Below are 24,461 nucleotides of genomic sequence, written 5' to 3' on the forward strand. Positions count from 1 at the left end.
TCAAATAAATTAAACTGTAGTTGATGGTTTGGAATGGTAAAAAATTGACCAACAAAATAGAAAGTAATTGACCCCCTCAAAATTTGGAAGTTTTTTATTATTTTTATTTTTTAAATAAGCCAGCCGTTTAGTTTTTTCTCTTTATGTTTTATTACCTGGTCTCTCATCCTTCGGTTCCATGACTTTTAGATGTCAGCAGCAACGTTTGACCACTGTGAGCAGGGCCGGATTTAGAAGAATACGGGCCCCTGGGTTGGAGGGAGTTTTGGTGCCCTCTCCCAGGGAACAGAAAAAAAAAAAAAACACAACTTGTACTCATGCAAATTACAGAACATAAATAAGCAGGCATACAAATCTGAATTTGAATTAGATGCATGGTCGGTTTGAAATGTCTAATGGCTCCATGTTGGGCCCAATTAAATTCATAAAAATCTAACAATATTTAGAAAAAAAACTCACTACATGTGAAACGAGTCCATGACTTTAATATGAGGTCCAAGGCTGCAACTAACAATTATTTTAGTAATCTGATTCGACAATTAATCGAGTGTAATAAAGTGGCACATTCGACAGGTTATTTTATTTGACCACTTAAGCCCTTTATATACAATATTAGAAATATTTGAAAAGATGCAAATAATAATAAAAAAAAAACAATCCTTTTTTTTATGAGAAAATATTTCAACACAATACTTTAGTAAATCTGAACCAGGTGAAGCTAAAACTATCTCATTTGAGGATTTTTCCTTAGGACAGATTAGCAAACAAAGATGTTTTCATCTTAAGTATAAAATGTATAGAAATGTGTTTTGGGGTTAATTACTGCTCTGAATATCTTTCAGCAAATTGCCTTTTTTGAGTCTAGATACTCCAGTTTAGGAATAATTGGTTACAAATTTAGTTGACCTTTTTTTTTTTAATAATCGATTAATCCGATTAATCGTTTCAGACCTAATGAGGTGTATTGTTTATGAAACATGCACTATATATATATATATATATATAAATAAATATATGTATATAAAGGAATTTTTGGGTGCCCCCCTAAACTTGGTGCCCTGGGCTACTTGGTGCCCCTTAAAGCCGTCTCTAAAGTTTGACTCAGACTGTCGGACCGTTAAATGATAAAGAAGAAAACAGATAGAATGGAGTTTCCTGATTCTCTTTTAGCGACTTCAGCTCCTTTCTTCAGCTCGACCAGCTGCAGTTTTGACAGGAAACACGAAAGTCTTATTATCCAGAAACGACAAATCGATTCCTTTTCCACTCAGCTGCTGGGACGCGATTCTGCAGGTGTGATTAACGAATCATGGTCTCCCCATCAAATATCGATCCCCGCTGTTATTTCCCTGCCAACTTGAAAAATCGCTTTCGATACTCTGAGCAAATCCTAAACTTTGATTTATGATGCCGCTGGTTCAGTGTGGACAAGTTGCTATGCAAAAGGCCAGATGCTATTTATAGCGCCTCTTACTGAGCAAGAAGCCAGTCGTAATTTTAACACCATGGCTGTAATACAATTTCCACGCTCTCTGAACTACCCCCGCCCCACCATACCATCCCCGGTCCCTGCTTCTCACTCGCCATGTGGTTCGCCACGGTCCCCAAGACCACTGCCGGAGATGTCCCAGTTTTCCCACAGCTCGTCAACATTTGTCTCGCCCAATTTGGATTGCGGCCTCTTCCGGTGACAGCTGCCAGGAAAGGAGAAGCCGAACTCAGACACGCGCATCCTTTGGCCCTGCACGTGAAATCTGTCTGTCTTTTTTTTTTTCTTCAAAAAAAGAAAAGGAAAGACGTAAAACATTCAGCTGCCCTTAAACCCTCGGACTCCATGTTCTGAATTATGGATTCATGAAGAAGCACACTTGATTTGATGAAGCTTTTTATTTTATTGTACTATTTTTTAAACTGGAAGGTCCATCTCATGTTGTAGATAAATTAGCGTTTTGTCCACACTGCATGTCAGTCGATGACAGAAATGCTCTACAGAAAAGTTAGGGATGCATTGACATGAAAACTGGTTCTGCTGTCTGTTATGACGATATGTACTAATATATTATTTTATCAACAAAAAAAAAACAATATAGGACGGTGGTAGATGGATCCCTGAGGCAGCAGCCCTGGGAGGCGCTATGCTTTCGTTAGCTGAAAATAACACTAGGCTAGATGAGGGGGGGAATCATATCTCACACTGTGAGGCACATTATTTAGTGCTCCTGCCTGGCCCCCCTTTAAGAAAAAAAAACCTAGAGACGCCCCTGGTCGTCTGGATCTCACCTGGTTTAGGATGAGAGCGTGCTTGTCTCCTTCAGTTTAGAAAATCTGCAACACCAAGCAAACGCAAAACAGAGAGAGAGAGAGAGAGAGAGAGAGAGAGAGAGAGAGAGAACAAAAGCCCCAGGAAAGGAACCAACAGATTCTCGTCTGTCTCGCCTTCCTGGCTACATTAGCACTCTGTCAGTTGTTATATAAGGGAAGTGTCTCGAAATGGAGCAGAGTGTGAACAGGGAAGAAGAGAGGGAAAGCCCTCTTCTTTGATGGCAGTCCCCATTGGGGGGTGTGGGGAGGATGAGGGGGTTTAGGTGGGTGAGACCGTAAGGGTTTTCCTTCCTGCCTGTGAGACACGTGGAGAGTAGATGTGCAAAGATGAGCCGACTGTGTGAGGATGGAAGGAGGAAGCTCGGCTCTCGGCCTGCCACACGCACAGAGATGATTGGATGCAGGGAGGGCGGGATGTATGTGCATGGGCATGGAAGGAGAGCGGGCTCTTATGAAGCCGGAGATTCTAACAGCATATTGTATGAAGAGAGAGCAGCAGCAGCAGCAGCAGCAGCAGCTGCTGCCTCTGAGAGGATCAGAGCGCGCTTTGAATTTTTCTGCAGCACATCTGAGTCAAGCAGACCCCGATAAGCTAATTTCCAGAAACTCGAGTCATGGAAATGACTCTCCGAGGAGAGCTACAGAGATTTAGATGTTAAATTCTTAAAATATTCAGAAACATCAATTTGTCTTTTTTCCTTTAGAGGGGAGCTGCCACGTAATTTCATTGAGGATAAAAAAAGAGCTGTAAGAAACACTGCCTTCTAACTTGAGTTAGTTTTTATTTATTATAAGCAGCAAGGAAGTTGGAGCAGAAGTTTAATTCCCAGCTACACTACTCCAGATATTCTTCATATGTTCATCCCATGGGTGAGAGCTAGCTTGCTATTACAAGAGATAGCTAGCTCTAGCTGCAGCTAGCTAGTTAACGCTTCTAATAAGTTCAACTGAATAGTTTAGTCCGTGTATTTTAGTGCTAGTTAACTAGCTATTCAATTGAACAAGTACAGTATTTTTTTTTATTCTTTAAATCTTATACATGTATATTGTTGGCAGAGTTTTAAATGAGTCTATTCCTTCATTCATCTAGTCTTCAGTTGTTTGTCTTTCTCCTGGTTCCCTGGTCCCAATTTTCCAATCACCACAATTCTTTTTTGTTTTCAGTTTCTAACCAAGAGTTTCCAATTTCGTCAGCAACTTAATTGACATTTTAACTTAAAAACAGAGTCAAAGTTACTTTGAAGAATTACGAACTTTGACCTTAACGGAGGCAAGTGAAGTCTGTAGTACTTCAGATGTTGTTCTGGGCTCTTTGGTGAGTTGTTGATGTGTTCTTGGAGTAATTTTAGTAAGGTGACCTCTCTGTGAAGGTACAATACTGTTTCATGTTATTTTAGTTACAAATTGAGCTGTAACACCAATTAAAAGAGGGTGTGTTCTTACCAGCCCTGTTTTTAAAATCCAATATGGCTGCCATACGGAGTAAGCTGGAGTAAGGACTTGTGTTTGAACATGCCATTAAATTAGTCACACAGATTGTACCGTACAACACATGTTGAACATGTTGCTTCAATGTTTTAATGTACACAGGATTCTGATAATGTCCAATTATTAGCTTATGATGCTAACAGTACATCAGCTGGTGAAGGAGTAGCTCGTATAATGAGCTCAGCAGATGTGCAGTTCTGCCAGATGTTTGCTAATTGCTGCTAGCTAGTCTGAAGGAGCTGAGTGGGGAGTGGAGAGGCTGCTCAGTGATGAGGAAGAGTAGAAACTTTGAACCTGCAGCTCTGAGGAGGATCTTTCTCTAGAAGGCGGGGCTAGGTCCACCCAGGCGTTTTACACAGCTGCATGGTTGCCACGGGAGATTAAATGATTTCTCAAATATGCATGAAAGAATCAAGGCAACAGTCCAGGTATGTTTTTGATAAAGGAATGACATTAGAACATGATGTAAAGCTCAAAAAATTTGATTTTACTGTAACACTGGCCTACTAGCAAAAGGCCACATGGGCTGATTTGATAATGGAAATTCCTCATCAACCTCATCAATTAAGGCAAAGTCTTAAAGATGGGAAGTGAATGAGATCATAAAATGTCCTTAGGAAAGTTTGCAATGAGATGCACTACCGTCTCCTGCAAACAGTTAATTAGAGAGGGAATATTAATAAGCTATTTACATAAGCAAGGCTGTGCAGTACAAGAGACATAGTTACTGTCGTCCATCTCACATTGTGCTGAAAGATTTCTTCGCGTCAAGTGGGCTGAAGCATCAGATCTTCACTTGAAGTCCAAAACCACTTCTTCCTATTCTCTGGCTAAGTGATGGTGTGTATTCTGGGGTGTTGGTGCAGAGTGACAGTAACACTGTTCCCACTGCAGAGGATTTCAAAGCTTTTGATCCCTCACAACACAAAAGCCTTTGAAAAAACACATGCCAATTACCAGCAGTGTCTGTAGCAGCGTTACAGTTCTGTCTCCCTTCAGCAGAAAATTAACTTTAAAAAAAAAATAAGACGGCACTCCCATCAGCTGTTGAAGTGTCACATCCATCATGCTCTGTATTGAATTTTGACTGTACTTACTGTAGTTCCATCCAGTTCACTTGAAAAGAGGAAAGTCAACATTTTGTTGGGATTTGTGGATCTCAGAGGGTCTTAGTTGGAGCCCACCTAAAGCCTGGTGATGAGAAACATTGTTATCTGAGGTCTCAGGCAGACACAAAGACCTGACTCCCTCTCTAATCCTGTGTGGGGAAAAGGAGTTTGCATAATTCATTCTTGTGTGTGTGTGTGTGTGTGTGTGTGTGTGTGTGTGTGTGTGTGTGAGAGAGATTTTAAATGCTGCATTAACTTAAAACTGTGGAACACAGCAAACCCCTAAAGCCTCGCAGTGTTTTGATAAAGAAGGCAGCAGAATTTTAATACTTTAGCAGATTTCTGTATTTTCTTTTTTTTTCCAGCTCTGTTTACGGGTATTGACTTCTTTTAAATTTTTGTGTGTCTCAGAAGCAAAGTGTGTTTTTGATTGTGGAGATGATAAAATCACTGGCAACACGAGCAACCACACAATGTCCAAATGGAAATGTGGCCAAACAACCAGTTTTACTCTGAGACAGTGAGTGGTATGAATTTAGAGATTTGGTTGTGACTCCCACTGGTGTGTACGGGAAAACAGACGCCATTCCTCTCTCAGCCCCAGACAGGCCGTCTTCAGACCAGGTTAACTTCAGGGATGATATGAGACTCAGTTAAAGTAAATTATCCTGGGCCCATAGCACCTGAGTCAAACAACAAAAACGGAGCATGTGTGCAGTAAATTAAATTGGGAAATATCTGACAAAAGTCCTGAGGTCTTACCTGGTCTTATCTGGCTGAGATTTTATCCTGGTGTCCTTTGTCCTTATTAAAATTGTAATTTTTGGTCCTCCTGGTGCTAGTAGATAACTAGAACGGCAAAGTTTGAGAGCTGTGTGACACTCCACATTTTGGTATCGATCCGATACCAAGTAAATACAGGGCCAGTATCGCAGATACAGATTCCGATACCTATACTGTATTTTTAAATGTTGATCTATCTCAGAGGTTCCCAAAGAAAAAGTTTGGGAACCACTGATCTATCTTCACATTTCTGACCTTTATGTGTTTTTATTGTTTTTCTCTGAGTTAATTTGTGACAACCTGCAACAGAATTTGGACAAAATGTATATCTGCAAAATACTTTAATAATATAAACGGAAGCAACAGAACAACTAAACAAATATGTGTACAGTTTTTTTTTCCCTAAATAAAGTGCAGAAAATTATGATGCAAGAGCAAATCGAAACAAAGTCTTTTGTGTGGTTCAGCAACGAAACTACAATACAAAAATTTAAAAAGTTTCAAGTGTTAGTGCAAAACTAAATGTTCAGTTTTACCACGCCAGTATCAAACCGATGCTTATATAAACTTGGTATTGATATCAACATTTTTGGATCAGTCCGTCCAACCTCATTTCATGTCCTGACAACGTTCTTTTGCAGAAAACTATACATTTACTCCAGTTGGTTTCAGAACCGCTTTGGGGTCAGGGGTCAGCCTCTGCCTCAAGCGGGGAAAATGAAGTGTCTTGTTTATGTCATGATCCGTGTTTCTGTGTATTTATATTAAGGTTTTTCTGTGTTCAGTTTCTGTCCTGTGAGTCTCTGTTGTTTCTGCGTCTTCCCCGTTGATTGATCCCAGCTGTGTCTCGTTCCTGTGATTACCCTCCCAGTGTATTTAGACCCACCTGTTGTCTTGGTCTCTTGTCGGGTCCTTGTCCTGTTGTATGTCGAATCTCATTTGTAGTTTGTCTGCCAGCCTGCCATCAGTCGTACTGTAAAGTCCTGTGTTGGTTAGCTCTCTTATTCAGTCCTCAGTTTTTCAGTTGCTATCGGTAATTAGCTGTGCGCTAACTCTCTGCCATGCCACCTGTGTTGGACTGTGTTTGAGCTCTCTTATTAAATCATCACCATCATCTGGGTCTCTGCACTCATTTTCACCACTACAAACTCACCACCTCATAACAGTTTACAATTGATGGTAGGATGAAGGGGAAGATAGATGGATAGACCTAGTGAGGCGATGCTCAAGTCTGTTCCAGTAAAGAAAAAAACAGAAATAAAAATTAAAGGCCTGGGCTAGTTATCTAACTTGTTAGCTAGGCCTGGCCATGGCCAAACTAGCTAGTTTGACAGCTAGCTAGCAATGCTGTTCCAGTAAAGAAAAAACTGAACTAAAAATTAAAGGTCTGGGCCTAGCTAGCTAGTTATCCATCTAGCTTGATAGCTAAGCTTGGCCATGGCCATTGTCTAGCTAGCTAGCATTGCTGTTGCAGTAAAAAATAAAATAAGTAAAGCTCTTAAATGGAAGTTTGTGGCTGTAATAGGACTAAAATTTGAAAAAAATTGAATACCTTTGCCAGACAGTTTATTTTGTAAATAAATATGTAACATTTCTGAACAGCTGACTTTCATCTGGTGTGTGATTTGGCAAGTTTTATAGTTACTGAAGAAAAGCTGAGCAGTTTAGTATCCACTACTTTCTATCAGTGGACAGTAAAGATGCTGTTAGGCCACATTGTCACATGAATAATCTTCATCACTTCTTGTCTGTGTGTGTGTGTGTGTGTGTGTGACAGATGAGGGCCAGACAGTGTGTGGCTCACCGGCTGACATGCAAGGTCGCCGTCTGAGCGAGGTGGGCATCCAGCTGCGGACGTTGTGTCACCAGACACTGGACTCCTGGGACTACCTTTTTTTCGTTGTCATCGGCTTCGTCATCTTCGCCGCCGGGACGGTGTCGGCGTGGCTGATGGGCGTCGTCATGGTGCTGTACGAACGCTACATCAAGAAGAAGGACGATCAGCTCGAACTGGAGAATGAGGAGGAAGGTATTGAGACGATTGGTGCACCCAGCGGCAGAACAGAGCGGGGCAACAGGAGCTTAAAAACTTCACATACTGTTTGAAAGAATCCGTCCACCATGGACTCCCGCAGTGCCTCCTGTAACACACCTCCACGGCTGTCTGTGAAGTCTGACAGTAAATCTTGGCTTGCGAACGGAAAATGGATGAGGAATGTCTTTCTATTCTAATCATTTGTAGGGCGCTTTCTGGGGATGAAACAGGTTTCTTTTTTTTTTAGTCTCCATGCTGGAGGTCCCCATAGCTGGGTGATACATAAACCTTAATATGCAAATGTATGAATCTGTATGTTGTATAATTCTATGCTGTGTTTGAGTGGGAATTGGATTTGTTGAGCAGGAAGGAAGTGTGAGTTGGTAAAACTGGTATTAATAGACCAGTTTGGTGTTTCTTTAAATCTTATATGCATCCACACTCGGCTTATTTTATATTTCAGACTTTTTGCCTCTAAAGTCTTCTGAACTAGTTTTGCATTACTATTTTCTATGATGCTAAGCGTTTTTGCGTCTTCAATGTGAAGCACTTCAATAATCTCCTGTTTCTTTAAGGAAACTTCTGTTTCCAGAAGGCACAGTCTGACTTGAAGGGACTGTGCAACGGGATAGTTCAGGATGTTTGGAATGAGTTTAGGCTGAAACATTATCAGCAATTAATATCTTTGCGTCTAAATTTCACATCAATCCAGATTTAGCTGGTTTTGTCGTTACCAACAATCCAGAAAAGGCCCAAGGCTGAGACAGACTTTTACAGACTGAATACAACTCCAATTTCAAAATGTCATATCAGTTTATAAACAAATTTTTGCTTTAGAAGAAACACAGGAAAGGGTGACTGGAGGCAGCGCATCCCTGATTATCTTCCTGCATGAAACATGTTGAGAATAGATCAACACAGTGATTGAGGTCAGATTAACAGTCAGAAAGGAAAGAAATGCAGTGTAAAAATAATAAAATAGCATTTAGTCAAGCTGCTTTATTATGCTACATAATATTGTGTTACTACTGTATATGCCATCCAGTATGAAACGAGGTAGCGGTGCTCCACTCATTGTCTTCTTCTGTAACTCATTATTGCAACTTTATGTATATACAAAATGAACATTGTGGTTTAACTTATTTTTTTAATTAATAGACATTTGCATAATTACTTTTATGTAAAAATTGCCTTTTGAAACTTATCACATTTGAGGAGGAAGATTATTTTTGACGCACCGCCTCCAACCTCCATATCTGCTGAAATATTCATAGGTTTCTCTGTAAATATCAAACCTGAAAATTGTGTAGAAGGTCATAAGATAAATGTCAAGTAAACATGACAATTTTGAGATTGGAGTTTAGGATTATGCGGCCTTGGCGCCTCTCAGATTTGGCCGTATGGCTTCGAAATCTGGTCCAATAAATCTGGATTTTAATCAGTTGAAGATTTCGAGACGTACTGCAGGTAAGACATTAGCTGCTGATGATGTTCTTTTAGAATCTCACATTAGAAGTCCTGAACGATCACTTTCATCTGATGTGATGTAAAAGCCTGGAAGGTTATTGGTGATGCATGAAAGACAGGAAGAAAAGCCTAAACTACCAATGAACTCTTTGAATATTGACTTCCGTATGAGGAACTTTATATACTTTAGTCTCTGCACATTGTAACTTCTTACATAGTCTAGAAGCAATACAAGTAACTGATGGGAAGCACTGAAAGGTTTAGTTCCCCCGGAGGTGACACACACACGCTAATAATCTAATATTTTTTTGGTCTGTCTGCAAACATGTTTGATACCACGAAATTTACTCTGATTAGCATAATGCGAGTTGTAAAGTTTGAATAAAAAGCAAAGATCTTTTTTTAAGCATACTGAAATGTTTGCCTTGCTCATAATTCATTGTTTGCTGACCATCTTGTCCCGTGAGAAATAAGAACGGAATATTATGAGGTGGCAACACTTTTTTCCAAGTTTTCTTGCTACCACTGGATCTTGTAAATATAACAAGTACGATTATTTTGCTACTGTCATTTTTTTCCAACATGTGCAGGATGTTTCAAGCGGACCAGATTTTGAGTTGAATCAGCCACAGACAAAATTTGTCCGTTCAAATAATGGAACTGAATGACTTTAAATTGTTTGTTTTAAAGTCAACTCAGTTCATTTTGGTTTTAATTGATGTATTGATATTGGGACAGGCCTTAGTGTGTGTTCCAACAATAATCTCAGATAAATGGAAGACGGACGGATGGATGAATTTGAACCTAAGCAAACCAATACACTCTCCTGTTGACTGTGTAAATGACATAAGCGACAGCAAAAAGCAAAATTCTAGTTAAACTCTTCTCAGCAAATACTTATGCATAAACTGATATTTTCCTTTCAGCTGTAGCCAAACAGTAACAGGTTGGGGGGGGGGGTTATCAAATGAATGTGGGCGCTGTTGATGGATGATTCAGACGCCGTTTTCTCGCTTGAAAAGCGAGCGCAATTCCAGAGGCAGATATTGTTGAGAGCCTCGATGGATTCTAATATTACAGATACAAAACAATAATATTGACTCAAGCAGGAAAAAGGAAAGGTGGAAGTAAAGGTATTTGATTCCAACCTCTGCTAAAAACAGTCTGAATCTGTCTACAAATCTTTTTTTCTTTGGTTGTTCTTCCTCCTTATATAAAGGGGTGATCCTGACTCATCATAGTTTGTATAACTATGCATGGACCAATTTAGGCATAATGGTGTGGCGCGCATAGCAGGATGTCAAAATGTTAAGCAGAGGTCTGTATGTTGCTGACATGACTGGTGATTAGGAACGCCTGTGAGAAACGCAGTCACTGACTCGCTGATTGCTGTTAACGCTTCGGGCATTTACACAGCCTGCTTTTTTTTTCCTCCCTTTTTTTTAAATGTTGCATAACACGCATGTCTGTACTAAACTCTCATCTACAGTGGATATAAATAATGTGCACACCATTGTCAAAATGTTAGGTCATTGTGTTGCCAAACAAAAAAGAGAGACCAAAATATATTAATGCAGAACTTGTTCTATTAATAGCCTTACAATCTATACAGCTGTAGTTGCAAGCAAACTTTTTGGAGGTAATAATCACTATGTAATCATAGTTACTATGTAATCATCTTTCAGTTTTGGGGACAAGGTTGTCCCATCAAACCACACACACACACACACACAAAAACTTCAAAAGCGCACACAGGGTCAGTGTGACCCCACCAGACCATGGAACGAGTAAAAAGCTTGTGGGGTCGAAATGACCGCCTTTTAAGACCACGGAAGGGTTAAGGATGTTTTCACACCTGAAGTGTTAAATCAGCATTTTTTTTTTGTGCAATGAACAAATCCATTGCACCAAACAAAACTGTCGGAAAAGTACTGTCGGATTTTGAGAATACGATATAAACAACTGTAAAGTTGGTTTGGAATCGCACCAAAGATGCCTCCTCCAAACTGACCTCGGACCTCGGTAAGGTCCCGAGTGGTTCATTTATGATATGAACGACCTCAATCCGACACATCGGTGTCCACTGAAGGGTTGAGCTAAAAGCTGTCCAGGTATGCTCTGCATTGTGGGATACAAACTAATGAACAAAGGCTGTGCATCTTTCAAGATATCTTCTCAAAATCCGTACAAATACTTTTAAGGTAATTACACCTAAGACGGTACCCAGAAACACACTTACGAGATGATAAAATATTTTGTATCAGCTAGAATATACAACATTCAAACCAAAGTAAACTGCATGAGAATGTCCTTAGTCTCTTCATCAGTTTCTTCAGTTCTTGGTGGTGTCACTGTGAATTTCTCCTCTCTCAACCTCTTTGGCAGATGATGACTGTCCCACATAATATCTAAATTCTTTTGTATCCCTCTACTAACAGGAACCTTCTGACAGTGGCGTTCCTCTGATGCTCTACAAACTTTCTGTTGCGACAAAAAAAAAAAAAGACGTTAGGAAAACCCCTCCTAGACCTGTTGGACTTTCCTTGGGGTCGGTCACAGGCACTCTGAATCATGGCCATGATTATTGCACACTTACATGGACTTTTTCATTTTTCTTTTCTTTTTCTTTTTCATTTGCACATCTGTGCTGAACTCCCATACATATCAGCATAAATATATAATCGTCAGACGTACGAATGAGTGAGGGCGTATTATTGTCTCGATGGAAAATGTGGTGCCAGAGGCAAGGGTGATACTGCGGGCTGGAACGAGAACTGGCAGGTGACCTAATTTGTGTGAGCACAGAGATATATGGATGGACACGGAATGCCCAAATCTACCCCACATAAAAAAATGGAATAAGGATTTCTAGAGTGTACAGTATGGAGTACCAGCCCTCATACTGCAGACTATCATGGATGTTGTACCCATGAGAGTTTACTAACACCCACAGTTTTCATGTAATTTTGCTCAAAAACCGCATTTCTGTGGTGTTGTCTATGTGCACCAAGCTGAGTGCGCAGTGAAACAGATGTGAGCGCATATATCTTTGTGAGCAAAGAATAATTGGTGGCATCGTCTTTATAACTCACTTGATTGCTAATTCACATTGTTCTTCCTCACGTATGGAATACTGAGAAGGCCAAATTTCATTTCATTTGTCCTTAATATGTTGGTAACACAAAAAGCATATGCAAAGCATATGTAAATGAACCACACCAATGACAGACAGTTTTTTATCCAATCAGGGTATTCTTCAGAGGAAAAAGAACCAATCACAATCAACAAATCAAATTACTCCAGGAAGTGACAAATTACAAAAAAACAAAACAAAAAAATGGTAGGATTTTTGAAAAACACAAGAAAACATGATGCATTTTAATTCTGTAGCCTAATAAGATGTAGTTAAGCAAATAAATATGCTTACTTTGTGTATTTCAGGTAACATTTCTACATTTATTGAGCTACTACTCTATGATGCGATCCTCCAGGTCAGCTCACAAACCCCTGCACCTTCGGAAAGCGTGCTACACCACTGCACAGTGGGAATTATTTCAGTCAGGACTGTTTTCACATGTATACTCCAATTATACTGCAGGACTTTTAGTAACAGTTATATTAAGTGGCTAAACTAAATTTCAGTATTAGGCACTTTTAACTCCCCCTCAGCTTTCCCCATATTTAGGCACATGTCTGAATGTGCTTTAACACACAGACCTGAAAGCATCAGTCCTGCCTCCAGCGTGAATCACCTCTGGATGGAACATTGTGTAAAAGGACTATCGCAGGCCAGAACACCCACACTGTAAACATCTAGCTGTGAAGTTTAACCGTGATCATCTGTTGCCTTTCTGAACGTGGAAACAGCAACTTCCATGTTGTTCTGCTAAAGCTGAAGCCCGCAGCTGGTTAGCTAGCAGGAAGAGAAATAAACAAGCTAGGCTAGCTCGATCACTAATTCGAGAAAAGAGCAATTTTTTCAAATGAACCTGAATAAAATCTACCTAACAGGAGTTGTAAAGCTCATTTTGTAAGTTTAATCTTCTACTTTATGGTGAAAAGCGTTAACAGTAAAAGTTAATCATCGTTGTGGTTCCAAACCACAAAAATTGAACTGAGAAGTTCAGAGGTCACACATTTTTTTCTTTTGTGTGGATAATATGTGGATAATAGTGAATAAATGAATTGAGTGTAGTCTATAGTAATGTGAGCAAAACAACAATCTGTCTCAGTGAAGAAAGTAAATAAGTACATTTCTGCCAAAAACTTTAAAACTTTTACATTAAAATTTTCTAGAAAAAACAAGAACATTTCTGAGCTCCAAAATTGAAGTGTATTAGAACAAACTCAGAAATGTCCTTTTTTTATTTTTCTAGAAAATTTCTGAGATTATTCCCCAGATTCCTGAGTTCTTTGGCAGAATTTTCCTCCTTTTTTTCTATCTACATTGGCCCTAACAGAGCGTCATACAAAACTCTAACCATCGTTTTTTTTGTTTTTTTTTTTAAGTCCAGCGAATCCATTGCCATCTGCATAGAATAAACCAATATGTTCATTTCTGACTTAAAAGCGTGAGTGAGAAAGTTGCAAATACATAAAGGATACCATCCAGAAACCAAAACACGGGAGCCTGGAGGTTATTGGCGACAAGCAGGGTATGAAAAATGGTGTTTGTATTTTCAGCCGGGGTCGTGGTTAGAATGTGCTTCGGGACTAAGATGTACTCAGCTGGCATTGTTCACCTCAGCAGCGAGGCTTTGGCTGTGAGCCTGCTTCAGAGAATGGAGGAAGAAAAATGCAAACAGTTATCAGATCCAGATTTTCTCTGCTTAACTCAGTCCTACAGCGGTATGAAACGCCCTGCAGTCAGGAAATGTGACATCTGGTTAGAGTGGATCTAATTATCTGACAAATCGATTTAGAAACATGCTCTCTCACACACACTGTAGGAAAATGTGTTGTGTGAGTGAGGTGTTGAGGAATTATACACTGAAGTTGTAGAACCTGGATCCATCTGTTTCAGTCATTTGAGAGAGATTTCATCATTGATCTGTTCCACTTATAAACGATAACATGACTCTCAGCGGGGTCCAACCCCGACACACAGCTGCACTAAACTGGAACAGGAACACTCAGGAAAAGCTGCAACAGCTCAGTTTCATGTATATTTTATGGTTGAAACTTGCAAAAAATATTCACACTTTCACATTTTGTGACATTAAAATCACAGACTTATTTATTGTATTAGGATCTTACACTGCAAATTGCAAAATCTTCAGTAATTTTGGTCTAGTTTCTAGTGCAAAACTCTTAGTAGACTTGAGATAAGACATTAACTTCCAAGTAACTTTCCAGCAAAAAATATGTTTGTTTTATGTCAATAATTTAGTAATATTGTTGAAAAAGTAGTTCCATAGGCAATTCTTTCAGGCACAATATGGGGAAAATGTCTTGGTCAAAGTTAGTTTCCATGGTGATGCATGCTTGTTATTTCTGGTCCCTCTGGGTTTAGACTGAATGGGCCTCAAGCTGAAAAGTTGCACTGCATTTTCTTAGCGGTATCGAAGTAAAATGGGGCCTGAAGACAAATGCACATCATACTTTGTCTATTGTGAACTATTAAGCTTTGTGTTAGTCTGGCAGATAAAACCTCATTTAAAAACTCTTCCAGTTTGTGTTTGGAACCTGCAAGGGACGTGAATACTTTCGCAATCTCTCGACTCTTGAATTTTTTGTAATTTCGCTGTGATTCTGCTGGAAATTGAGAGCTACAAACAAAAAGTAATTAGGTTTTTTTTTGGGTGGTGGTGGTAATTTGTTTGTCTCCGGCTCTGATTGTTCTGTAATCGGAAGCAGTGATTCATTGTAAATTACTGAACATCCGGTGCCCTTCTTGCAAACGCCATGTTTTTGAAACAAACACAACAGATAAAATGAGTTCTGACTGATTGCTTTTAGTCGGTGGAGTGACGGATGACGCTTCTATTGTAACAGATCTGCTTACAGGCTCAGAGGCCTGCCATCTCTGTATCCTTCCCCGGCAATAAAAAGGTCATTTCAGAGGAGATGCTCCGTCCTTTCATCACAGCGCCTGGAGAAGCGCGCGTGTGTTTCTCTTTCTTCTTCTTGTTGCTCAGTTTCTCCTCGTGCTCTGCTCTTTCGCTGCATTTTTTTACTGCTCAGAAGGTTAGCTGGTGTCTAATGGGCCTCCAGCTGAAAAAAAAAGTCGAAGAAGAAAAAAAACCCGACATCAACCCGCTCTGTCGCGCGCGGGGTTCGCAGTGTGCGTCCGCATTCAGAGCTGTAGACGTGACCAGTTCACCGGGTGTTTTGATCCAATAAAGATGGCCGCGCATGTGAGATAATGAGATGCTAATTCACGCTGAGCTTTGACTCGAAAGTAGCGCAGTGATATTTAAGTACCCGAGAGCGAGTCTGAGAAATTTGACTGCAGTATTTTTGCACTAAAAGTCGTGTAACACGATAGGGGACCTCAGTATTCTTTGACTCAGCCGACTCTCTTATTTCATGTCTGCTTTTTGCTTCTTTATTTATCTCCTTGTTCTCTATTTTTGGCCACAAGTCCTATTTTTGCATCTGCTGTATTCCTCTGGGCTTCAGCTGTTCCATTGTTTTGTGACATTTTGGGAAATGTGATTACATAGTTTGCACATGTGACAGATGACTATATCTGTAGCAGGCTGATATGTGTCCCCTCTGCACCAGATTTCCATTAAACCTGAACAAACAATGAGTGTCTAACAAAAACAAGCTGACCACTGGATTGTCACAGAAGCATGTCCCTACTCGGCCTATCCAAACACAGCAAAAACTAATTTGAGTCCTGGAACAATATCTCTCAAAAGTGGAAAATTACAGCTCTCTCCGGCAATGCCAGACTAATTTTGCCACATTTCATTCATCCAAGCATTGTTGCCGATTCACAGCACCTTCCTGATGTCCATAGTTTCAGACAGCAGGACAATGAAAGCTGTCGCCTTATGAAAAACCACCATGCAGCTTGAGAAACAAGCACAATACCAAACCACAAGACGTTCCTTCTGCATGACTGAATGTTTTTTGAAAAACTCAGGATGTTTTCACACTTGACACTTCAGTAGACTCAATTCAGTTTGGGACCAAAATGGTAACATTTGTACTTTTTCAGCTGGTGTGGTTGGCTTTCACACTGCATTATCACATGATCCAAACCCTGTGGAAAATCTGTTCCCCTCCTCGCCTGTGGTGGCGCTGCATTGAAGGAAACAAAATGAAAACCTCTAAAGAAGACACTGAGTGTAACTTCCTTCTTCACAAAATGTAAGCTTAGATGGAGTGGTGTCAGATTTTTCTTTTGTCTTTGGTAAAAACAACAACAACAAAAAAACCACAAGCCATTCCTTGTACTATTGCTAGATTCATGCATTTTTGTTTGGTTATATTTACCCACAATGCTCTGCGCTGTTTTCTTCAGAGTTACTTCAACTGAACCAAGACAGGTTTTAAAGCGGACCAGAGTTAGCTTTATGGGTCTACATTCACACGTCCCCAAACGAACCAGACTTTCAAGACAAACGAACTGGAGTTTGATTAGATCAGACTAAACCGGACTGGTGTGAATGCACATTCAAACTACAGTACCAGGACATAAAGGCAACGTTTTCATTTTAATATTTGACATTTTGGTACAAAAATAAATGTTTTTGAAAGCAAAAACATTTATTTCTGTAATTTCTGCATTTAGCAGTATACAAGCTACTTCTCAGTGCAACGCTGATTACTTCCTGAAGGTGGAGTTTCAGAAAGAGAAGGAGTTTTTAAAGAGACAGAGGCCCAATTTCAAGGCATTAAATTACAGAGTTCAATTTCTTTTAAGTCATATTTGATATGTATTGAAGTTTTTTAAACAACTGAGATTAGCATTAATAATGCTATATAATGGCACTATGTGCCTGTAAAACACATTGTACCATCCCTTTAAGGCAAGAGATTTTGCACTCTGAGATCTTTTAGCCTACTTCATGCTGTCAGACATGTTTTATTTAAGCATTTCTAAAGGCCAAGCAGTGCATGATTTAATCCGTGGGTGCAAATACTTTTTCCACATGGGCAGATAGTTTTGAGAGTCCCCATTCCACCCTCCAACGGAGCAAAAATAAAATTAAAAAAATCCTTTCAGATCCATGTATCACGTTTTGTATTACAACTCCTTTACATCAAAAAGATGGTAACTAAATAAGGCCCCATATTTTTTCCATAAATAAATGAAATAAAGCTGTAAATTGACAACACACTAAGGCATTCAGACAGTCCGTTACGAAGCAAAGCAGTTTTCGCCACACGCATCATGTCTCAGAACAAGCCCTCTTACTGAAACCTTAATCCATGTTCTCTTTAGAAATCTTGACCTTTTTAAGCCAAGGCTCCGCCACATATAGTGTGATGTTTCGTAGTTGAGCTGCTGCTTCCCGTCTTTCAGGACATCCTGCATCAAACAACTATTTCCGCTGAATTATTAGCGCGCGAAGCTTTAATCTTGTTGCCAGGCTCCTTTTAATTTTAAAGTTAAAGACAGCGGTGAGGCTCGAACATTTCTCCTCGTCTTATTAATCTTCTTTTCAAAAGGAATTATAAATAGGCCAACTTATAACAGACGCCGTGGAGCGGCTCCTTCTTCGAGCCGAGTTACATAAAATATAATGAAATCAGCATCTAACAGAGAGTGAGAGCATGTGAGCGGGTGGGGGGCTGCTTGTTGTTACTCAAGGCACAGATACAAAAACCAACAGCTTCATAATGGTTGGTAGCGTATCAATAAACACATTTGACTTGACTCTAGACATTTAATTAATGAATTTATTTAAATAAGGACGATTTTAAGGCATAAACTGTTTCTGAGGTGAAGTACGAAAGCGCCATCTAGCGGTAGGTGTTGAAGCTGCTCAGTTATTAGCAGACAAGCTTCAAACTTGAGTTAATCAGCTGCAGAGTCGATGCTTCTTACAACCGCCTTTTACTGTACTTATTTGCTGAGGTTCATCTGTAGACGATCAATTTTGCTTATAGGTTTGGACTTTGACTAGGTCTTTCCAACAAATGAATATGCTTTGACGCTTTATCGCAGCTCTAGCGGCACGTGTGGTTGAAATCCAGCAGGGAGGTGAACCTTTGCACCGTTTTCCTGTCTTTTACAGCCTAAAACAGGTTTTCATTCTGCATTAGGGTTTATTTAGTTGCATCCATCTCTCCCAGGTATCCACAGGTTTCAGCACGTCAAATGGCGTAAAACACACACACCACAACTTTAAAGATTTTTATTTTGAACAATATTTGAAAAACATGTTTGATTTGACTGGTTTTTCCATACTTACATCCCAATTCACACAGGTCTATCACAACGAATCCCAATTAAATACAAGATGCAGTATTTAACAAGTAGTCATTACGTATCCACACACTGTTCTGAACAACTGTATTTATTCATTTTGTATCGTCATGGCGACCACACATTAGATCTGATAAAAAAGCTTTTTAAAGCACTCTTGTTAGGACTTTCCAGGCTCCGTCTGGCTGTTCGTCACCTCACAGGGACTCTGTTGTTCCTGTACCATCCGCATGATGCTTTGGGAAACCCTTTTAACGTTGCTGTGTGTGTCGGGATGTGTGTCCAATGCTTTCAGAAGCTCCATCAGGCCCTCCTTAGTTAGCATATGGATGTAATACGAAGCTGCACCGTTTGAAAAAAAAGAATTTTCAGAGAAGAGTACCTGAAAATACTCAGCATCATTCAAGATTTAGGTGCCAAATACGTTCATTGGCCTCATCTTCAGGCGTCTATTGACGTTTTTGTCTTACCGTTTTGTCTGCAAACGAGATGTATCGCCCACACCGCCCACAGCTGGACCCCTGAGGGCTGGCAAGTCTGAAGCAGAGAGCAAAATGGACGGAAGGACCTGAAACCAGAAAGACAATCACTGTGATTTGATTTAACACTTTATATTCAGGCTTCTTCGTTTGCACCAGATGTTCACTTTCTGTGTTTCTAACATTAAATTATTCAGAAATTGGACTCTAAAAGGTTTCAGCTCCAGGTGCTGGTGGTAACACTCTGGCTGCACTCACCAGTAGAAACTCAATAACAATAAACGTACATTGGGGTTTCAAGAGAGATGTATTTTTTGATGCACAGCTTAAAGTGTGAAGCGTTACATAAGAGCAGTGGAGTCCACAGGATCAAAAATGAGCTAAGGGCATTTCATAAAGGCCTATGCAACACGAGAAGTGCTTTGCAAAAGGATTCACAACCTTTGACCGTTTTCCTTTGTCATATTACACCCACAACCTTCAGAGTGTTTTAATGGGATTTTATGCAACAGACAGGAGAATAGTAGTACGTAAATGTGAATTGAAATGAAAACGATCCATGGGTTTTGCAGTTTTTCAACGAAAACTCCATGAAAAGCAAACATGCAGCCATCAATGTGTTTCAATGGCCTAGTTGAAGTCCAGTCCTACATCCTGGACAAAACTTGGAAATTAAAGTTCACTGATGTTTTCCACCCAATCTGACTAAGTGTAGATTATTTTGCAAAGAATAATGCTTGAAAATGTGTCTCTAGATTTATAAACCTTGTACAGATATGCCACGAAGGACGTAAAGGTGCAGTATGTAACTTTTATAAAAATATATTTGTTTCCATAGTTGTTGAAAATGTCACTATGTCGGGACAGTATGGTATGAGAACATTGAGCTTCTCTGCCTTCTCCGAGTTCTAACTAACCAGCGCTGCCAATCACAATCTCATGTGGCACTGCTCAGCCTCCCTCTCTCTCTCCCTCTTGCACTCTGCTACACTGCAGCTAGCATAGCCTGTTGTCAATGATCAGTCTAGACAGCCTGGCCACCAATGACGGTGGATCGACGGTAAGTTGTTTCTCCACCATTAGCACATAAAGCAGCGTGTACATGTGGTTGACTGACAGCACTAAGCCCCTCCTCCTGGCTCTGATTGGTTGTTTTTGGTCGGGAGCGGTGCATTTCTTCAGGCAATAGTAGCTCAGGGAGGAAGTAGAAAATATTGATTTAAAAAAATAATAATTTTCACAGACTATCTGTCTCATACTACACTGTCACAACATGGTGACAGTCTTAACAAATATGTAAAAAGCATAATCTGTTTAAAAGTTACATAGTGCAGCTTTAAGTGGCTATAGAGTTAAATCAGATGAGATGAGGATGTTTTAATGTGACAAATACCAAAACGTTCAAGAGGAATTCTTCTGCAGTGGGAAGTGGATGTTTCTTAAAATGTTACAGTTTACACATAGGAGCCAATGCTAACAAAACCTCCTTTCGGCTCTGGCCCTCACCTGTAAGACACCATCTCCTGCTCCAGATGAGGCCATGTCATTATTGATTTGTGCTGCAAGGAAACAAAAAGAGACGCTGAAAAAAACCGACTTAAAGAACAGACCTATCTTCTGCGACTGGGACACACACCAGCTGCTCCAGAATGGTGCTCCGGAGCTCCTGGTCCAGAGTCCAGGCCTCTGCTCTGGAGGCCAGCTGTGCCAGAATCCCTCCTGCAAAGTAGCGCACCTCCACCAGCATCTGGGAGTCCTGCAGGAGGCTGAGGATGTGCTCCAACAGGTCTTCATCCATCAGGTCAGACTGGAGCTCCTCCACCTCCGCTATGTTGTTCTTAACAAAACAAAAGGAATGTATATGCTTTCGTTTTATGACATTGAATTGCACTGCAGATGTCATTACAAGAACTGCAACAGAGTGTTTGTTCATTTCGAATCATAAAGCTCAGTTACACTGGGGTGTTCAAAGCGAGGCCTAGGGGCCATTTGTGGCCCTTGAAATGATTGTGGGAGTCCCACGACTACAGTTTAAGACCGATGGAAAGCTTGGCTTCATAGGTGGTAGATGTAGACAATAATTAATAGAATGAGATTTAGTTTTGAATTTGGGTAAAATTAATCTGCTATTTCAGGCTCAAAAGTAGTTAGCCGATAAGCTAACTCCTTTTAGCACAACTTGAACGTAACGATAGTCTTTTTCAGCGTCCCAACAGTGTGCTTACATTTTAATCGTGGTTTCTACCATTCATGCTCTGTATACCCACCAAAAGGCCAAGGACCTTCTGTTGAATAGCAGTTTCACTGTAGTAGGACTGCAATGCAAAACAAACAAAAGAGAAAAAAACATCAACAAGAAAGGTTAAAGTCACCGTTTTTAAAACTGCGTTTCTAAACGAAGGGTTTATCAGTGAGTTATTTTGTGCTCTTTAACCTCCAGAACCTCCATGTAGAGCTCCAAGCCCTGACAGTTGATGAAGTTGCGGGCGGCCGCGGGCGTCTCGTCGGTCAGGTTCCACAGAGCGCTCAGGGCAAACTTCAGAGTGGGGTCTACCAGTCCCAGCATGGCTTTATGCTGCACGACAGTCAGCAGCTGCTGTTAGACAGACAGCGAGGAGAGACGATGAATCAGAGTGAGGTTTCAGACAGGAGAGGACGAAACTAATGTGTCATAAAATTTAACCTGTTTGTCACTCATTATCTTAAAAGTATAAGGTAAAAAAATTCATTCAAATGTTATTTGACAGGCTCATCTCCCTGACTGGCTGCCAGTGCAATTCCTCAAGCTAGCATAGCATAGAAAACCAAAATAATTCTTGAAAAGATAATAAAAGTCGATGCTGCTTTATGTGTTTTGCAGTGCTGCCTGTGTGTCCCTGCCCAGAAGCTAATGCTGATTGGGGCGAGTCCATGACATGGCAAAGTTTGGGAACCCCTAACCTAGGACGCAGGCTAACTTTTAAGCCTGTTTAGCTTAGCGTATAATAAGTCCATTTTAATGCCGCTATGCTAACTCCACTCAACTTAAAGTGAAAATTATTGAACCAATGTAGACTACAAACTGTTTAATTACCCCCTTTTTTCATTTATCAAGAGTTTTTTGTGTGCAGTAGTTTGAGGCAGTTTTATCTTATTAAACATCATCGACCTGCTGATGGTCTAGAGGTGAGAATTAGCCACTTAGCTGGTTTTGCATGAATTTAAATGTAAATGTTAATTAGAATTTAATGTCCCATTAAAAAAGAAAAAAAGAAAACAAATTGAAACAATCAACAAAGAAAATATTCTCCTTTTGTCGTAGGCTTGTAGCATTAATCTGAAATGGTAACAAACCTTCATAAATGAGATGTCGTTGCTGAGCAGTGCTGTCTCCTCTACAGAAATCTGCACAAGAAAGCAAAAGTGAGCTATGGCTGATTTTTCTTGTGTTTTAAAAGTTCTATTAAATGTCAAACTTGATATTTAAAAAAAAGTCCCTTTAATCAGCCATAAAACTGTCTGTGTTTTTCTGGATTTAACTGGAGCTCTAAAGCTCAGAGTGAACAACCTTCGCCACCAGGATGGAGATGACGGCCACCGCAATCCTCTGCAGGGTCGGCTCCTCGTGGTTGCTCAGCCATTTGATCACCAACATGGCCGCTGAATACCTGAGTCGTGAACACAGCATGGATGAGGGACTCATTTTTACCAAAATGCAGAGCAGTTACACAAAAAGTCAACTTCAGGAAAACACCAACAAATCACAACACAGTAGAAAGGTATTTATTCTCCTCATTCTCTCTCTTTTTTTTTTAACACATATTAGATCAAACTATTTTTTCCCAGATAAAGATAACACTAATGGATGCAGTATGTGTTTTTAAATTATGATTTAATTTATTAAGGGTAAAAATTTATCAAAACCAACTTGGCCTTATCTGAAAAATAAATACCAACTAAACTGAATAAGTTATTGTCCCACCCAAATGCTTGCAGCAATCAGCCCACTCTTATGCAACATTAGAGAATAAAAAACATACATAAAAGTCATGCTACATCACAATCAGATTTATGTCAAGTCTTTGACTAGACCACTATAAAACTTGGAATACAGCTGTACTTTTTTTTCCTCTATTTTTTTTCTCAGTGCATTTGAACTTAAGATCATAAACTGATGACTTTTTTTTTTGCAGAATCTTCTGGAAGAGAACAGATAATTATGTTTTTTCTAAATACATTATCTACCCCAACAGTAAATCAAATGTTGCCATATCTCCTATCGTCCAAATATTTTCAAACAGTCATTGGGGATGATGACGCTTCAGGCAGAAAGGCTCTCCAATAGCAGTCAGTGTTGTATCGAATCTGAAGAGGCCTCTGACTGAAGACTATCATGACATGCTAACAGCTCGATATTCGGGCAGCAGAGACAATATGTCACACTAACATGTCTTTAAAGCATCCCCAGAACCAGAACCAAACGAGGAGAAGCAGCATTCAGCTTCCATGCACCGCAAATCTGGAACAAACTTCCAGAAAACTGTAAAACAGCTGAAACACTGACTTCCTTTAAATCTCGACTAAAAACCCACCTGTTTAGAGTTGTATTTGAAACGTAACCAATTTTGAGTTTAATGATGGCCCTTGACTTAATGTCATGTTTTCATTGTTGATTCTATGTTGCATGACTTTGTGTTTTTGTGTTTGTTATGATGTAAAGCACTTTGAAATGCCTTGCTGCTGAAATGTGCTACACAGATACAATTTGATTGATTTATTGATCACCAGTTGCATTTTGTCTGGCATAAAAATATATTGATGATCTGAAACATTTAAGGTTGAAACAAAACAACAACTTAAAAACAGAATAAATGTGCAACTTTTCCACGGTGCTCACAGTTAGCTTAGCGTCTGGTTGGGTCAGCAAACTAACCTGTCAAAAGGAACATTCTGCAGCAGGAAGTCATTGCAGAGTGCCATCAGACAGTTGCTCTGCACCTGGAAAAATGGAAGGATGAAACATAAAGTATGAAAATTCAGTCCAAAATAGAGCAACCTAAAGTCACAACAACAACAAAACAGTAAAGCAGCACCTCTTCAACATAGTTTTACTCAAGTAAAAGTGAAAAGTTGACAACAAAGCAAGTATTTGGTAAAAATGTTTTGTTTTTTACCATATACTTTGATGTTCACACTGTGCTCAGTGTAAAACTGTTTAACAATGACATTATCAGGTGTGCTGTGGTGGCACAGCACTTGGAGCATGTCTTCCCCTTCTCTCATTCCCCACTTTCCTGTCAATTAACTATCAAATAAAGGCCACAGGATCCAATAAAAAACATTTAAAAATGACATCATCAGACTGTGAGGATTTGGTTTTTCTGTGTGTTTATTTAGGTTTCTGTGTTCATTTT

The 24,461-nt window shown here is 39.8% G+C and overlaps 2 protein-coding genes across 3 annotated transcripts in view; one reads left to right on the top strand and one right to left on the bottom strand.

Moving 5' to 3' along the window:
• Positions 1-10,028, top strand: part of LOC103140029 (leucine-rich repeat-containing protein 52) — a 13,800-nt gene extending 3,772 nt beyond the window's left edge. The window contains exon 2 of the mRNA XM_007554954.2: positions 7,480-10,028. Coding sequence (XP_007555016.1) covers positions 7,480-7,808 — 329 coding nt within the window. The 3' untranslated portion in view covers positions 7,809-10,028. The remainder of the gene's footprint in view (positions 1-7,479) is intronic.
• Positions 10,029-18,504: 8,476 nt separating this feature from the next.
• Positions 18,505-24,461, bottom strand: part of LOC103140030 (protein zyg-11 homolog) — a 13,047-nt gene continuing 7,090 nt past the window's right edge. Inside the window, exons 6-14 of one of the 2 annotated variants that reach the window (XM_016672850.1) lie at positions 23,981-24,045; positions 22,616-22,715; positions 22,402-22,452; positions 21,503-21,661; positions 21,336-21,383; positions 20,705-20,905; positions 20,575-20,627; positions 19,060-19,157; positions 18,505-18,931 (exon numbers count right to left, since the gene is read on the bottom strand). In XM_016672850.1, the coding sequence (XP_016528336.1) occupies positions 18,750-18,931; positions 19,060-19,157; positions 20,575-20,627; positions 20,705-20,905; positions 21,336-21,383; positions 21,503-21,661; positions 22,402-22,452; positions 22,616-22,715; positions 23,981-24,045 (957 nt within the window). In that variant the 3' untranslated portion in view covers positions 18,505-18,749. Of the gene's footprint in view, positions 18,932-19,059; positions 19,158-20,574; positions 20,628-20,704; positions 20,906-21,335; positions 21,384-21,502; positions 21,665-22,401; positions 22,453-22,615; positions 22,716-23,980; positions 24,046-24,461 lie in introns of both variants that reach the window. The other variant, XM_007554955.2, reaches the window with a different exon arrangement.

The sequence above is a fragment of the Poecilia formosa genome, unplaced genomic scaffold (genome assembly GCF_000485575.1).
Source record: "Poecilia formosa unplaced genomic scaffold, Poecilia_formosa-5.1.2 Scaffold67, whole genome shotgun sequence".
NCBI lineage: Eukaryota > Metazoa > Chordata > Actinopteri > Cyprinodontiformes > Poeciliidae > Poecilia > Poecilia formosa.